Source organism: Ictalurus furcatus, chromosome 9 (genome assembly GCF_023375685.1).
Source record: "Ictalurus furcatus strain D&B chromosome 9, Billie_1.0, whole genome shotgun sequence".
NCBI classification, from domain to species: Eukaryota; Metazoa; Chordata; class Actinopteri; order Siluriformes; family Ictaluridae; genus Ictalurus; species Ictalurus furcatus.
In genome coordinates, this window is record NC_071263.1 from 10,731,119 (window position 1) to 10,747,480 (window position 16,362).

The following is a 16,362-nucleotide window of genomic DNA, read 5'->3' on the forward strand; positions in this document are numbered from 1 at the left end:
AGCCTATAAGTTAGGTTTAGAAAATGATGTTATCTGTTCTAACATACAGTGTGAAAGCATTTGTAAATTTGGCAGTAAAAATCCATTGTTTTGGTCTTAGTTGAATTTGTGTTAACTATGTATTTTGTGTCAAAGCAACAAGAAATATGTTATTTGTATAGCCTACACAGATGGATGTTGTGCTAACTGTGTTAAGAGCTTATAAAAATTGTTAAAAGTGTTTTAAAAATTGTCATAGCAATCGTAAAAAAAAATTGTAAAGGAGTTCCCACCTATGCTGGACACCTACTGGCTGCTTTTTGGAATATTTTGTTCCGAGTCATCCGTTTGAAAAAAACTTTTTATAAATAAAATGTTAGTTTTCGAATGAAAGAAATGAATATGTTGGCACAATTTTTTTTGTTTACAACACCGATTTCAAAAGGTTTTTAGGTTATGAATAAAGGTGAAGGTTTCCGATTTGAAACTATGAGAAATCTCTTTCCTGTTGTATCTGTGACTATTTTTCCATATTTCTGTTTACGTTCAAGAAGTAACTAACAATTTCTCTATAAATATTGGGTGAAAATGACACATTTTTAATAATATCTTTAACAGAATGAGATCATATCCCAGCAAACAAATAACATTTCCCAAGGGTTAGCTTCTGGTTCCCCTTTGGTTATTTTGGGGAACCATTTCATAACATTCTGGGAATGTTTTGCTTTGGTTAACAACTTCAGCACTGTTGCTGAAACACTCAAAACTTTCAGTCACAATGTTCTTTTATAGTGATATGACAACTATGCTGGAAAAACAACAATAAAAACATGCATAGAATTTGTAATGGTTTTAATGGTTATAATGAGAATTGTATTGGTTTTAACGGAAACTCTAATGGTCCATGTGGGTCTCTACTGGTAATGTGTTGCCTTCTATTGGTGGCATGTTATGTCTATTAGATACCATTAAGGACCAATAATGGTAATAGTTTTAATGGTTATAATGGGAATTGTATTGGTTTTAATGGAAACTCTAATGGTCCATGTGGGCCTCTACTGGTAATGTGTTGCCTTCTATTGGTGGCAAGTTATGTCTAGTAGATAACTTTAAGGACCAATAATGGTAATGGATTTAATGGTTATAATGGGAATTGTATTGGTTTTAACGGAAACTCTAATGGTCCATGTGGGCCTCTAATGGTAATGTGTTGCCTTCTGTTGGTGGCATGTTATGTCTAGTAGATACCATTAAGGACCAATAATGGTAATAGTTTTAATGGTTAGCTGATGGTTTGTAATGGTATTTGTAGTGGAAACTATTAGAATTTCTGTGATGGTTTCTATTGTTTTGTTTTGTTTTGAGCAGGGATGAAGGAATTCACCAAAGAATTCGCTTTTAGGTATTTTTTGCTAGGTATTTAGGTATTCGCTTTTTTGTAACTGCAAAGTAACATTCCTTCGTGGTCTTATAACAGGAACTTTGCCCAGTTTTAGCCATAGCATTTAACGCACTGACGTCATTCCAAAACATCGTTGAGGAACGCGTGCGCAAGGGATTGTGGGAGAGTCGGGTATGTTTCCATCATGGCGGCGTCGATTTCGGGTTATACTTTTAGTTCTGTGTGTTATCACAGCGCCAACAGCAACACCGACCATGTAAGTACGGAGCGTGTTTAGCGCAAAACCTGGACGCACAACGCTGTTGTAAAATGCAGGGTCTTTAGCAGGATGTTATTAGCTGGAGTCCAATCTTTCTGGTGTGCCAGCTAACGCTAGCTAGCTAGCGAGCTAACTCTCCCGCTGTTGCTTAAGATAGGCGATGACAGCAGGCTCGCGGCTAACAGCTAGCAACCCCTCCTGCCTGTTGGTTTTAGTATAACCTTTCATACCTTACAGTCATGTGTTATTTAAATATTTATAGACCTTATCTAATATATGTCATGTGAAAGAGTAATCTGGTAACCAATACAGCTGTCTATACTGTATATTGTGCTTGACTAGCCAGCTAACTTTCAAATATAATATCATAAGGGTTTATTTAATACGACTTGTTGAAGGCAAGGTCGCTTTCCTCCTCCTAAAGTATAGCTGCTTGGCATCGTTATTGTTTCATGACCTGTGATAAACGTTTCACATGAGGACAGTTTCAGAAGAAGGAAGTAAACTCCTTGTATTACTTAAATTGCGTAATACACTTTGTCACCTTTGCAACATGACTGATGTGGATCATATGATATGATATGCTCTTTCTGCTCTCCTAATGCCATCCCCTTCATACCAAGTTCTCTTTTCCATTTCAATAGCTGATAGTGAACCTGTTTTTAAAGCAAGGGTTTCATTTTTCACTCTATATTAAGAGAGCGCAACATAATATGGAAGTCTGTTCTGAAAGAAATGCACACACCCCACACCCCAGGTGGCACATTTTATTCCCTGGATAGTGCTCCATAAATCCATCGAACAACCAGAGCATTTCTGCTTTTCCATCAAGTCACACAATGCATGGTGATTTCTTTCTGCTGGAAAAAGATGTGAAACAAATCTCTAAAAGCAGCAGGTACTTGGTGTATACAGTGGTGTATTGAATCCAGGAAATTGCTTTTAATGCTATGTTTTTGTGGTTTCAGGTTGCTAAAGTAAAGCTGGGTCAAGATAACGTTTCAGAAGCTAGAAGTCAGCATGCTGTCTCCCTCACTGCCGCCCTGCCATATAGTGCTCTTTAATAAAACCCTAAATAGGGAGTTCAGAAACTGCGGTGTGGCAGGAAGTGTAACAGGCATACTCGTCAGAAAAAAATGCTGCAGAGCTAGATTTGATTTGGTGAAGTCAGCCATGTTTGAAGTTAGCTCCGTGTCTAGTCCTGAACTGGCAGAGTGACAGTATAGCTTTGATCTCGAATCCTTTATTGTGGTTAACCTTTATTTTAGCACCATGGATGATAAAGGATGATAATGATGTTCCAGGTGGTCTGTTTTAGGATGCACACATACTGTAATCTGTTTTTTAATGGGGACATTGATCACAACCACTTGTCATTGTGTGGATTACGTGTTGTGACATCATCTAGGGGGAGGGGGGGGGGGGTATTATACTGTTATACCATGACAGCCAAAATGTTTAGTAATAATTAATCAGTCCCTCCAGGATTTTTGCGATCGCAGAAATGAACTCAAAATCAAGCAAATGCCGCAATATTCAGAGGGGCTTGCCATTAAAAAAAACAAAGAAAAGAAAATGCGTCATGTGACATAACACTTATTCAGCCTCTTCGATTCACGTGAGTCGAACATGAGGTCTCGTTTCATCCAAGGTTATCGTTTATGAAAACTAAAACTATCAGTGAGAAAAACATTTTCATTAACTGAAATAAAAATTTCCAAATAAATGAAAGCTAAACTGCAGCTGTGATGTCCACCTGCAGTACAAAGGAAAACTAAATAGGATTTTGGAGAATAAAACTTAGGTTTTTGTATTTTAAATTGTTGGGTGGTCTGACTGAAGAACAGAGGTGGAACGGAGTGGATCTATCAATGTTGTCAAGTCATAAATGACCAGTAGATGGCAGTGTAACGTGTATTGGAGTTCCTTGGCACAGCAGCGATTTAGTGTGAATGCTAATGGCGTAATTAATAGGTAGGAAAAGACAGACCAATTTGGGATTTTTATTTTTAATTTTTTTTGAGTACGATTACCATGATATTAAAAACTAAAAGTAATGATTTTCGGAAGATAAAAACGAAATCAAAATTACAGCCAAAATACAAAACGTAATAAAACTAAAAACTAGCAATGTTTTTAAATCTATAATAACCCTGCCAATTCAAGTAGTTTTCTGCAAAAAAGGATAAAAAAACTCTGCAAGTTGCATCGCAAATTTAAAATAAAAACCTGCAGCAAAATCAAGCATTTCTGGCCGCAACAATCACCAAAAAAAGCTCTCCGAAATCCTGTCCAGACTGATTAAACCTGCAGTGTGTAACTAATAATCATGCTGTTAGAGATATGAATTTAAATGCAGAAATCTAAATTTGCATGTTATTTTGAGTTTATATCATTCCATCTGAAATAGGATTTGAACTGAAATTGACTTTTGTGGTTTGCATAAGTGTAATCTACAGGGTGTCAAAAAAAGTCAGGAACCAATGGGAGTGAAACTACATACACAGTATATACACATACTTACATACACGTACCCCTGTATCCGCTGTTTCAGGTGCCGTGGTTTCAGTTAACCCGTGGTTGACCACAGTCTGAAAAAATTCAATATAAAATTCCAGAAATACAGTAAATATTCATAATTTAAAATTGCACGCCATTCTGACTGTGATGAATTCCTGTGCAGTCCCGCCTGGGACGTTAATTGTCCAGCGTAGCAGAAGAATAAGAAGAGTGAGTACAGTGCAATAAATATTTTAGAGCGAGAGAAAAAAAGACCACATTCACATAACCTTTATTATTATAATTGTTCTATTTTATTATTAGTTATTGTGGTTAATGTCTTATTGTGCCTAATTTATTAAATAGACCTGATCATAATAGGTATGTCCAGCATATAGTGTTTGCTACTATGTGGGGTTTCAGGCATCCGCTGGGGGTCTTGGAATCTATCCCCTGCGTATACGATAGAGCGGGCTGTCCACTAATCGTAGGGTTGGCGGTTTGAATTGAACCGGCCCACATGACTCCACATGCTGAAGTGTCCTTGGGCAAGACACTGAACCCCAAGTTGCTCCTAATGGCAAGCTAGCGCCTTGCACGGCAGCTCTGCTACCATTGTGTGTGTGAATGGGTGAATGAGAACCAGTGTAAAACACTTTGTAGAACCACTAAGGTTAAAAAAAAAAAAAAATGCTATATAAATGCAGACCATTTATTTATTATTTATTTACTTATTTTCTTACACTTTATTTTTTTTCCTTAAAATTGAAAAAGGGCATTAACATTGGATGATTGGATTGGATGAAAGATAGATGATTGGAAATTGATTATATAGTTGAAATTGATCAATTAGAAATTTATTATTAGAAAAGCATTCAATAACCTGTATTAAGTCTCATTTTTCACATTTGCTTTTCAAATAACCTGCAGGGAAAAGCAATCAAACAATAGACGTGCTCTCCATTCCGCTTTAATTGGTCTTGTTTAAAATGTTAGAACATTAAAATTCAGATTCAAAATGCAATTATTCTAGCTCTGTACATAGGATTTTTAAGTTAGTAAGTAAACCACTACGAGCCGATGGTCTTGCACTGCTGCAAGTTATTCAGGAAAGCCTAAAATAGTAATTAAACGTCAAAGCTGTCAGAAGGGATTTGACACAAGTACTCTGGACTCATAAATCATTTTGTCGGCACAGATCGACACAACACAACCTTAGGCACGCGCTGATTTGTCCTAGCAATCTAGGGTTCCTGACAGGCAGGCATTTAGCTGCCTTTCTTCCGTTCAATGATGCTTAAACACAAGACCTGTGTTAATGGCTCCCTGTGGTGGAAAAAGAAAGAAAGAACAGTATTCAGCATTTCAAGGTGGTCAGTGCACTTAAAAACATGAAAAGTAGCCTAGAGCATCCATCTGTCCTGCTAGGTTGGATTGCAAAGGTTGGGATTTTTTTAATGTGAATTTTATGTTTTGTTTTTGATTTGTATGTTTGTTTGTTTGTTTGTTTTTCTTTACATTTCATGCTCCCAGTCTGACTGTAACCAAACCAACTGAACACTCCCAGCCAGATGCTGAATATTGCTCTGCCTACGATGACAAAATTCAATTTCATATTCCTTCATATTTGTTTTTTTGCAGGAGGGATTTCTGTTGGGAGAAGTGAGGCAAGAGGAGACTTTAAGCATAAGTGACTCTCAGATTAGTACATCAGAATTCCTGCACATAGTAGGTAAATCAGCACCCTCTTACCTTTTTATAACTGGGCTAAATATCACTGCATCCAGATATATATCTTGTTGTTGCTGTTATTGTTGTTGTTATTCTTCTAAAATCCACATATAAATGCAGAGACTGCAAGAACTATGTACTTAAAGAGCTATTCTTATTTCTAGAGCTCTGTTCACAGTACTTCCTTTTTGCTTGATTCGGATTGGTTTTTGCTCAAATGTTATTTTCACATTTGCATTAGTGATCCGTCACTAGCATGAACAGGCCTTGGTCTATAGATTAAAAAAAAAAATCAGTAATGTGCATTATCAGCTTACGACACACACACAAGTCATAGTTACGAGTCCATCGTCGCAGTAACAATAAAATAAAAATTATAAAACAAACTTCCAACACGCTTTCATAGAGAGACAGTTTACTCTGGTGGTTGCTCATGAGGTTATGAAGATGAAAATGGCTGGAGAAGAGCTTTTACTGTTGTTGCAGCCATTACTGAGAGAGGGAGTGGAGAAAAGCCAACATTGGTACAGAGATATGCACATTCACAATCAGCTTAAATGTTAAACAAAGAAAAAAAGAAGAAAAAAAAGAATGAATTCCAGTCAATACAGTCATGCGCGGAGTGGGTCATGGGTGTGTTCCTGTTCTCCATTAAACTGTCAAACTTTTTTTATTTCCAACTTTATAGAACTGGGTGTGTATTTGTAGAGACACCAACTGTTCAGTGATTTACTGTCAAGATTAAATCAGCCTGATAAAAACTCTCTCTCTCTCTCTCTCACACACACACACACAAACCACACAGCAGTTTGTTGCAGTGTTTTCTCTCGGCATAGCCTTTTAACTGAAATATAACACTAATTACGTTTAAACATTTTTTTCTTACAATAAAGACACAACAAAGAAACCATGGTGTTCTCTGTTTAACAGATATTAAACGACCAAAGTGTGAAGTCTTCTGAACTTAAGCATATTAACAGAGATGCCAGAACGTCCCATTATTATAAAGAAGGTCATTGTGGCTGAAATGTGCAGAAATCCCCACAGCCAGGTTCCAAAATCTAGTGGAAAGCCTTCCCAGAAGAGTGGAGGTTATTATAAGAGCAAAAGGGGATCTTATTATAAAAACTCTGGAGTGGTTGTGATGGTCGGGTGTCCATATACTTTTGCCAATATGGTGTACTTAGTCTAGAACCTGTAGTGTGAATGTAGCCTAAAGAGTTTGTCTGCATTTGTGGTGTTTTATAAGCATTAGGGTTATATCCTATTCATGGGGGGGAGGGGGGCAAATGTATAAAATTGATGCTAATTTTATATGATTATATAAAATTGTACCAAATTGAACCTAGTTTTATGTTGTTCTTGCTTTTCAGAGGTCCATAATCATGAACCATGTGCGCAGCTCTTTAGGTAAGGTTTAAGTCAGTACTATTTATTTTTACTCATTGTATATACAGACAGGTGACAAATTAAAGGAAATTTGTCTGATATAATGAGTGGAGAAATATAAGACAGTTAATGCAAGATACAATTTAGCAATTATAAACATAATACCATGCTCTGAGACGTATAAATATGCGAGCACGAACCTGTTGAACCTGATTTTGGATCAGGATGAGAAGAAGAAAAGGTTTAAGCGTCTTTGATTGGCTCAATATTAGAGTTTCAGTTACAAAGGCTGCTTAACTGGCAATTTTAATAGCAACCGTGACTAAAGCGATATTGGTTTTCTCCATTCATTTATTCAGTTTGAATTCTTTATTTCTTTAATAAATTAAAGGAAACCCCAACATAAAGTGTCTTAGGAAGGTGTTGGGCCAAAACAGTCCCTGTACTGGAGAGATGAACATCATTCTTCCAAAAGATATTCCCTCAATTGGTGTTTTGATGATGATGGTGGTTGAAAGTACCAATATATCCGTCTAAAATCTGCAAAAGCCATAATATATGACTTTCTACAGGCTAATATAGACTGTGATGCTGTTTTAAGCTGAAATTCAAATGTCTTTGTACTACCTGTGGTAAGTTCACCGTATAGGCTATCAAACAACGCCTTCTTGGAGTCAGATAACGGTTTGGAGTTTTAACGTCTAGAGCACTTTGTACGTTCTCTGTCGTTGGAGTTTGATGCAAACAGATACCCTTCTGTATGTTTCAGCTTTTATGACTACGCAGGTAAAGTCAATGAAGAAAATCTCAACCGAATCCTCAAAGACAGAAGAAAAGTAAGCTGTGCTGATGAATGAACAGATGTTTTTATCAGTTCTGTTTTTGACTCAGTGTATTGAGTTTTATTATTGATAAACTTTTTACTCTCTCTAATGTGTAACAGGCCTTTGTTTTTGCTGCATAGAAGTTAGTAAAAGTTAGTCAGATGTTTTGTGATTTATTTTTCTCGTTCTGAATTACTCTGTTGTAAAAATGACCTTTCATATTTGCTCTACAGAATGTTATTGGCTGGTACCGGTTCCGCAGGAACACGCAGCAGCAGATGTCGTTCAGGGAACAGGTGATCCATAAGCAGCTCACGCACATACTGGGCATCCCAGATCTCGTCTTCCTTCTCTTCAGCTTCATCTCAACAGCCAACAGTTCAACACACGCACTAGAGTACGTTCTCTTCAGGCCCAACAGAAGGTAAGGCCACACTCCAAACTTCTCTATCTGCATCTACTACAGTGGCTACACACCTACTCAAGGATTTTAGATTTTTGATGGTGTCTGATAATTTTTATGTGACTTTCAGCAGGTATAATCAGAGGATATCTTTGAGCATCCCAAACCTGGGCAACACGAGTCAGCAGGAATATAAAGTGTCTTCTGTCCCCAACACCTCCAAGAACTACGCCAGTGTTATTAAAGAGCATGGGTGAGAGTGGATTCAGATTTCAGTGCATGGACTGATGGATGTTATGCTAAAGCATGAAAAAAAATAGGCTCATAGTTCAACTGTTGGCCCTGTGTTGTGAGACTAAAGATACAGTCAGGCAGAACATAAATAAAAATCCGTCTGGTGAAAAAGCTTATTAAGTTGAATGGAAGCAAATAAAAAAAGGGGGGATTCACAGTACGTGAAAACGGGGATTTGATTCTTCTTTAATTTCACATTCACCTCATTTGATGTAATTTCCCACTAACTTCATCCAACTTTAACCTATACAAGAACCATCTTGGAAGAGTGGACAGTAGAAACAAAAATGCAGTCCTGGGGTCACATCTTTCTTTAAGACGCAATTTGGAGGAACCTATTATTATCATTTCATACAACATCAGTACATACAGTATTGTGCAAAAGTCGTGGACATCCCATTAATTTAGTCCAAATTTTGTTAAATTTTTTTTTATGACTTCTGCATTACTGAGTCAGCACAAAAGCATTTTATATTTCCAAACATTAATTTCCCAGCAAAAAATGAAATGTTCTAGACAAATGTTTGTATGTCAGTAAAGAACGCAACGTTACATAACAGTCCACTTTTTGGAAAAAAACATAATGAAGGCTACTGAGTTTTGCATGCAAAAAAGAGGCCAGTGTGACAGTGTCTCCAGAACTGTGGCAGATTTTACAAGATGCTCAGTAAAACCTAGCAACTAATGTCCTTATAAAACTGCACAAGTTATACCTGAGACTGGTGGGGTTTTTTTTTTTCCTTAAAGCCAAGGGTTGTCGCACCAAAGATTGACTTTGTTTCGTTTCTTAGTGCACTTTATAGAATTTATTTATTTTTTATGTAGGAACAGTTAATTGTTATTTTTGTTTTACAGCATTTCTTTACAAGTCTTTTTGCACAGTACTCCACCTACATAATTTCAGCAAATGGTCAACAGGCGCTAACAGACTACCACAAACTATCTAAATGAATCTAATAATATTGTTTCACGAGCTAATGTGCAGTCTGCAAAGATTAGTCAACATAATGTCTCATCACTCACAAATGTCAGACTAGCAGCTAGATGACTAAAGTGGTCACTGAACCAGTACTTTCCCTCAGAAACATGTCACACCAGGACTGCTCATGATCGCCTGGTTTAGCTCCACAGGGAAGAAATTCACAGAGCGTAAATCCACTGTGACAGCAGCTTAGGTGGGCCTGGAAAGCCTGTGTTAATCGTGTATATATATATATTTTTTTTTATGTGAATCGCATTTTTAGAGCCGAGTTTTTTGACAAGGATGGAGTGATGAAAGATATTCGAGCCATTTTCCAGGTGTACAGTGCCCTTCAGGAGAAAGTGCAGGTGAGTCAAAACATAACGTAGACCACACTCTACTGCAGAATTCACAGATGATTGCATAGTTTAGGTGCTTACTTGCATACTTATAAACGTTTATATAGGGAATGCCAAGGACGTATTCATATTTTGACATTTCTGGTGGAACATTCTGTAACACCCTTGCACATGTCCAGGTGTGGGACGTTATGGTCAAAAATGGGATTTTATCATGGACTTAAACTTAGTGGTCAGTAAACAGAACCCTAAGCGTTTGATCATTACGAAAGTCACTTACAATTCTAAATGTTTTTTAACGCTTCAAAAAACCAAATCCGTGTCCTACGTTGTTGATGATTATATAGAGACTATGTCTTAGCTACTTATTTAAATGCAGACACAGAGAAGTTCTTGCCATGGGCATGTTTGTCCATTTATTGGCATTGATAACCCCTGCACCCTGTGTAATACCAGTGTCCTGTGTATTTGTTCAAATGTCTTTCAGTTCACTGTAAACTTTAGCTCCGTGCTTCATTTTTTAGTTGTTAGCATGCAGAAATTATACAGATGGTACATCTAGGCATTTTACTTTGGCTGCCTGAGCTAAACAACCTGACTTCTATAGCAACTAACTCATGTCCATGTACCCTAGCTAACAATTGTTTTCTATAAAATTGTGTAGTGGTGGTCTTTATTCCAGCTTGTTTGTAGGCTGTTGGATGGTGTGAGTGAGATATGGTGCTGTAACACTGTTCTGTCTGTTCCTAGGCTGTTTGTGCGGAGGTGGATCAAAGCGAACGAGTGAAGGAGAAAATCCAGGAGGAAGTTAAAAAGCTGAAAGAGGAGATTGCTCTCAGAAAATGTAGCACTGCTGCAGAGGAGAGGAGTACGTCTTTTAGCAGGCATTAGATCGATTTACGATGAACTTAAGTTATTGTATTTTCACTTCTTCAAAAATGTATTTCATTCACTCTTTCCATCATCATTCATTATATGTCCGTTGCTTTCTTAGGAAACCAAGCGTCTCTGAATTCTGATGTCCACTCGATGCAGGGCGACTCGGTTCTGTCTGATCCGTCCCCTCCCTCGCTGACGCGCGTGGCTCTCCAGAGCCCGCCGCTGGAGCCGAGCCTAGATTGGCATGCAAACTCAGAGCCTGTGGCACTTTACACCAATGAGCTGGCACCCGACACACCCAGTGCCATCCTGCTGCCCCGCCCCCAAGCCGTGGGCTCGCCTGGACATCCCTCACCTAGTCCAGGCATAGGCATGGGCAACGGAGACGGCTCCAGCTCCGACTCTCTAAACCGGCACACCATTGGCCAGGAAGACCATGATGACGATGAAGATGAGGACAGTAGTGAATATGAGAACTTGGTTAGCGAGCAGTTTCAATCCCCTCATTTGACTGAATCTTTAGGACGGCCGGCCACACTCTGGCCTGACGGAGACGCTCGTAGCTCCAGTGGCTCGTCCTGATCCAGCACCCGAATCAGGGGAGAAAAGGACAAACGGACAGAGCTAGGCATTATGGTAAAAGTGAGAGAAGGAAGGAGAGGGCTGAGAAAGAGTGGCAGGTGACCACTGTATCTTGCTGCAGGACGGCAGCAGGGGAAAATCCCTTATTCACACCCGCCATTTTGACCACGTTAACTGGCCTCTCTCTCTCTCCTGCTCTCTCTCTCTCTCTCTCTCCCTCTTGATTGCTCGCTCTCTCTCTCTCTCTCTCTCTTTATTTCTCTCTCTTTCTCATCTCCTCACCTCTCCCTGAGAGGAGAGACGTCATCCCACCTATCGATTACTTATAAGCACTGCTACCAACCTTGATCATGCGATTATTAGCATTTACCTCTTGCACTATTTTTGGCCTTCTCTCAATCCACATTCAAGTAGAAAAAGCAAAGGGAACGATGTCGTCTGCGGCCTTCAAACTCCTCTCCATGTGAGCTTTCTTTCCACCGTCATTTGTTTTTCAGTATGACTTCACAAATCTGACTCATTTTATCCCCAACTCATAAAAACTGAACTTTTGCTCTACAGTATCAGGTTGTTGTTCTTTTTGTTGTTGTTTTTTTTTTTGCCTCTATGGAAACTACCAAAAAAAAAGGACACTTTGGCCATTTATGTTACTTTGATTAGGGTTGCTTATATTACTTTTACAAATACAAATTAATAATACCATTTGATTTGATTTCAAGTGAGAACGTTTCCCTAAATGAACAGATCTTTTATGTTCATCTGCACTTTTCATTGTACTTTATAAGAATCCTATCAGTCATATGGTTGGAGTAAACATCTCTCTTCCATGCCACTGAACTCCAGCTTGTTGTGTGTTAAACTGAAGAGGGTGAACACAAAGCCTTCACAAACCTTTCAATCTCAGGATTCTTTTACAGCAGCTTGCTTAATTCCATCTCAGTCCCTGCCCTCATGGCTTTGGTGCAAATACAAAAACTGGACGTGTCAAAGCAGCGGAGTGGTACATTTATCAAGCTCACCTTTATTTTGTGAAGTGAAGCTTCTCAAAGGTGGATGTGAAAGGTTGGTAAACAGTTATCAGAATGTTGAACTTAGATTTACTTCCTTAACATGAAACAAATGCCACATCAACATTGTGCATTTATAAAATGGAAACATGATTTGTTTTTGTTTTTTTTTTGTTTTTTTATTCTGTAAAGTTTAACTTTAAGCTTTTGATTTGCTTAGCCTTACTTGATCTGACAGGAAGTGGCCTGTCTTAACGGTGCATTCGTTCCATGCTTAGGGAATATTGCATAAATTTCTCTTAACAATAAGGAATTACCTATAAAATGAATTTTGTATGGAGTCTACCTTTAACATATGACATCTGAAACAGTTTAGCTGCTTCATACTTATTAATGGCCATGTCATCAGTTCCTTGTGTTTAATCTTGAGATAATATTTTACGTTTTAACATCCAGTGAATTTGGAGATGCTCACCTTTTATCTCTTCCAGTGTTCAGCAGAACAAAGGCACATGACATGGTTTATTCCTACAATATGCATTTAATCCATATATTCAAATAGAGGTTTCTTTGTTTGGTCTTATGTATATTCTTGCAACGACTGTAAGCTTTCAACGTGCAGTCCTGGTTGTGGTCTATGTTTTAGATGCGAAGGTAAAACCCAGTAACGCTTAATGAAGATGCGGTTATAATGTTCATAGATATCTATTTAAATCATGACTGACCTTGAGAATTGCACCACTGTATTATTATGATTAGCAATATTGTTGTAATTGCGTGAAAAATGAAGGCTAGAAACAACACTTACATGATTATACACATACAGTATATAATGTATAAGGCTTGTATATGTCTATTTTGTATACAAGTCTTATACATAGTCAGAGCTGTGAAGAATGTTCCAGAATAATAAAAAGAAAAAAACTATAAACACACAAAAGAGCTTTAGGTTTCACCTTTTACATTTCTTGGATACTTATTTAAAGGCTGGTAGTTCCTGTAAACTGGTTGTCTTAGCTAAGTGTCAATGTTATTTAGCTCAACATCTAGGCTCAGCTAAAGAAATGGTCTTCGGGTTAACAAAAAACACAGAAAGCTTACTTGCATTCTGTGAATTTTTCTTTTTTTAATTTTTTTTATAAGCATTTGAGAAATGTCTTTTTTTTTTTTTTTTTTTTTTAAATTGGTACTCCACTATAGACACATTCAAAATGATATAAACCCAAAACATGAACCTTTTCTCACTGATGAATTCCTTCATATTAAAAACTTTTTTTGTTGTTGCACAAACTAATCTTTCTGCCTTGACAGTTTACACTAGCTTTTTGTATATGACTTATGTTACCTATGTGAACAGACCTCTCTGCTCTGTAATTACCCTCATGCACACATTTTCTAAATCAGTAGCATCGCATCCTTTACACAGATGTGTTATGAACAGCAGTCCAAAAAGAATGAGGTTTTTTGTAGACATCCTTGCAGTGGCAAAAAAAAGAACATATTTGCAGCATTTGTTGCGGAGATAATTTGTTATTTGAGTAAAAAAGTCCAGACAAGTAACATCTGCTATTTTGTGCTGAGAAGCATGGCACTGACAGTGATACTCACATACTGTTCTCATTATGGTCACTAGAGTATATGTGAATACTTTTTTGTGTGTGTGTGAGAAGCTGCAGATTTTTTGACTGTCACAATGTCTGTCAGGTTGGAATTCTTGGCTTCAAGAACATTTGAACATTTGGCTGCATCATTTGCCATTGTCGTGCCATTGTTTCCATCACGGGATCACAAGGACAGTTGAACACTATAAGATACATGAACTTTATTTAACAAGAACGGAGCTACAAGTATCTTGTCTTCCAAAGCTTCCTCTCATCTCTTCTGCCTCAGTCAGTGTATTTTTTTATTTTTTATTTATATGTATTACTAGCACATTTTTTTTGTAGATTGATATGGAATTGTGACATCTGTTAGCTTGGATTCAGCCATCCCTTGTTGGCATTGCCGTCCATCACTGTGCTGTTTGATATGTTTCCTACAAACTTGCACTTTTATTGTTTTTTCTCTCTGCTCATTATGTGGCACTTTCCACTCATTCTCTATACGAGTCAGTTTATCACTTGTAGTTGTCTCTCCATGTATTCCACATCTCCTGCTATCTAGCTGACCAACAAGTCTATGCTTATGTGTAAGATAGCTGTTTCTATATCCTCCGCTGCCTTGCCGACCAACATTATACCAACAATTTTCCCCATGCCATATCACACCCTTTGAGTTTGCCAAGTTAGCTGGATTTCTCAGCTCTGGAGTTGGAGTTGGTTTTCCCCTCTGCACAACAGACCCCTTATTCTCGTTAAAAAAAAATACTATACAGTACAGTGAGTGGTTAGCACAAACAGCCATATTGCAAGGTGCACTCATGCAGCCAGTATCTGAATCCTTGAGAAGGCAAAATCATCCACCATTTATGTGACCATCTGACTTTGACAACCCCATGTGCTGATTGTGCAACATTGCACACTTGGCTAGCAGACCATAATTTCAAGTCAAATCTGACTCAAGTCCAGCAGCCAAGTTGTTCTTACCAGCCCTATCATCACCACATTGGTTCATTCTGACAACGTGGTAACTGTCAGCTACATCAAATGTCAGGTCGCATAAGTTTGGGTAGATCTTTAAACGTTGCACAAAATCTCAGGTGGCCCACCCACGTATGGCCTCACTGAGGGCAACTCCTCTCGTACATCTCATAGTCAACTCTTTGCACTGTTGTTCGGCAAGGTGCAGGTGGACTTGCTTGCCAATGCCGTCAATTTCACCCATGACTGGCCTTACCATTTGCTAATGATGTCTTTATTGGTCACATATACATTACAGTACAGTGAAATGCTTTTTTTCCCCCACATATTTCAGCATGTTAGGAGGTTGGGGTCAGAGCGCAGGGTCAGCCATGATGTAGCACCCCTGGAGCAGAGAAGATTAAGGGCCTTGCTCAAGGGCCCAACAGTGGCAGCTTGGCATATTTATTATATGATTTTTTTTTTTGTCCCTGTGAGTGAACAGTCTAGGAAACACTCCTAAATGCAAGAGAAGCTATTCCAACACTGCTGTGCATCCCATATGCTGGATCCAGTTAGAGTCTCTGAATGCCACTCCTTATGAGCCTTTGCAAGATGTTAAACTGACATGGGTGTCTCTGAAAGCTGCCTTTTTGTTTACTTGAGCAAAAACATTGGGTGAAATGCATGCTGGATCTGGCCTATGTAGTTGGGCTACTTTTCCAGAGAAAGATAGCACTGAGGTGACCATGTAGTTGAATCTGGTATTCCTGCCCAAGCTCACATTACTCAATTTTGTGAATCAGTTGCTTAACCATGAAGCATTTCCTGAAGGCAAACTTGCAGTGCTTTTCTTGCTGTTCCCCTATGAACCCTACTACTTAGACTTGAACCCTACTATTTAGACTCTCGGCAGTAGAAAGGCACATCCCCCTTGTCAAAAGATGATACATCACCATGGCCTACAGGTAACATGCCACTCTACTTGGAGCTTCTCTTTTTCTTTACCATTATTTGCTGCTCCAGGAAGTCTGTGCTCCTGCTACCTGGGGATCACTGTGCACTTTCTCCAGGTTCTACAAGGTTAGCATTGCCCCTCCCTCCCAGTGGTGTGACTGCAGCAGTCATCTCTAATAACACTTCTTGTTTGTCTAAGGTGTGTCAGTTGCTCTTGAAATTGTTGGCATATGCTATCCAGGTGATTCTCACCACCCCTTGTCATTAGTAGGGGTGAAA

The 16,362-nt window shown here is 38.4% G+C and overlaps 1 protein-coding gene across 2 annotated transcripts; it reads left to right on the top strand.

Moving 5' to 3' along the window:
* The first annotated feature begins 1,165 nt into the window (after positions 1 to 1,165).
* Positions 1,166 to 12,121, top strand: abraxas2 (abraxas 2, BRISC complex subunit). Of its 2 annotated transcripts, none has more exons than XM_053633099.1 (9): positions 1,166 to 1,637; positions 5,781 to 5,871; positions 7,244 to 7,280; positions 8,029 to 8,095; positions 8,317 to 8,507; positions 8,620 to 8,739; positions 10,025 to 10,109; positions 10,851 to 10,968; positions 11,095 to 12,121. In XM_053633099.1, the coding sequence occupies exons 1-9, from the start codon at positions 1,566 to 1,568 to the stop codon at positions 11,559 to 11,561; spliced, it is 1,248 nt and encodes a 415-aa protein (XP_053489074.1). In that variant the 5' UTR covers positions 1,166 to 1,565; the 3' UTR covers positions 11,562 to 12,121. The 2 variants fall into 2 exon arrangements, with proteins under 2 accessions (XP_053489074.1, XP_053489073.1); XM_053633098.1 differs by having other exon boundaries at positions 1,174 to 1,637; positions 8,617 to 8,739.
* The last annotated feature ends 4,241 nt before the right edge of the window (positions 12,122 to 16,362 follow it).

Bases quoted from the DNA above. Each gene is read 5' to 3' on its own strand.
- abraxas2 (XM_053633098.1), top strand. From the start codon at position 1,566: ATGGCGGCGTCGATTTCGGGTTATACTTTTAGTTCTGTGTGTTATCAC. The intron at 10,110-10,850 runs GTGAGTCAAAAC...GTCTGTTCCTAG, and splicing joins CCCTTCAGGAGAAAGTGCAG to GCTGTTTGTGCGGAGGTGGA. The intron at 10,969-11,094 runs GTACGTCTTTTA...TTGCTTTCTTAG, and splicing joins CACTGCTGCAGAGGAGAGGA to GAAACCAAGCGTCTCTGAAT.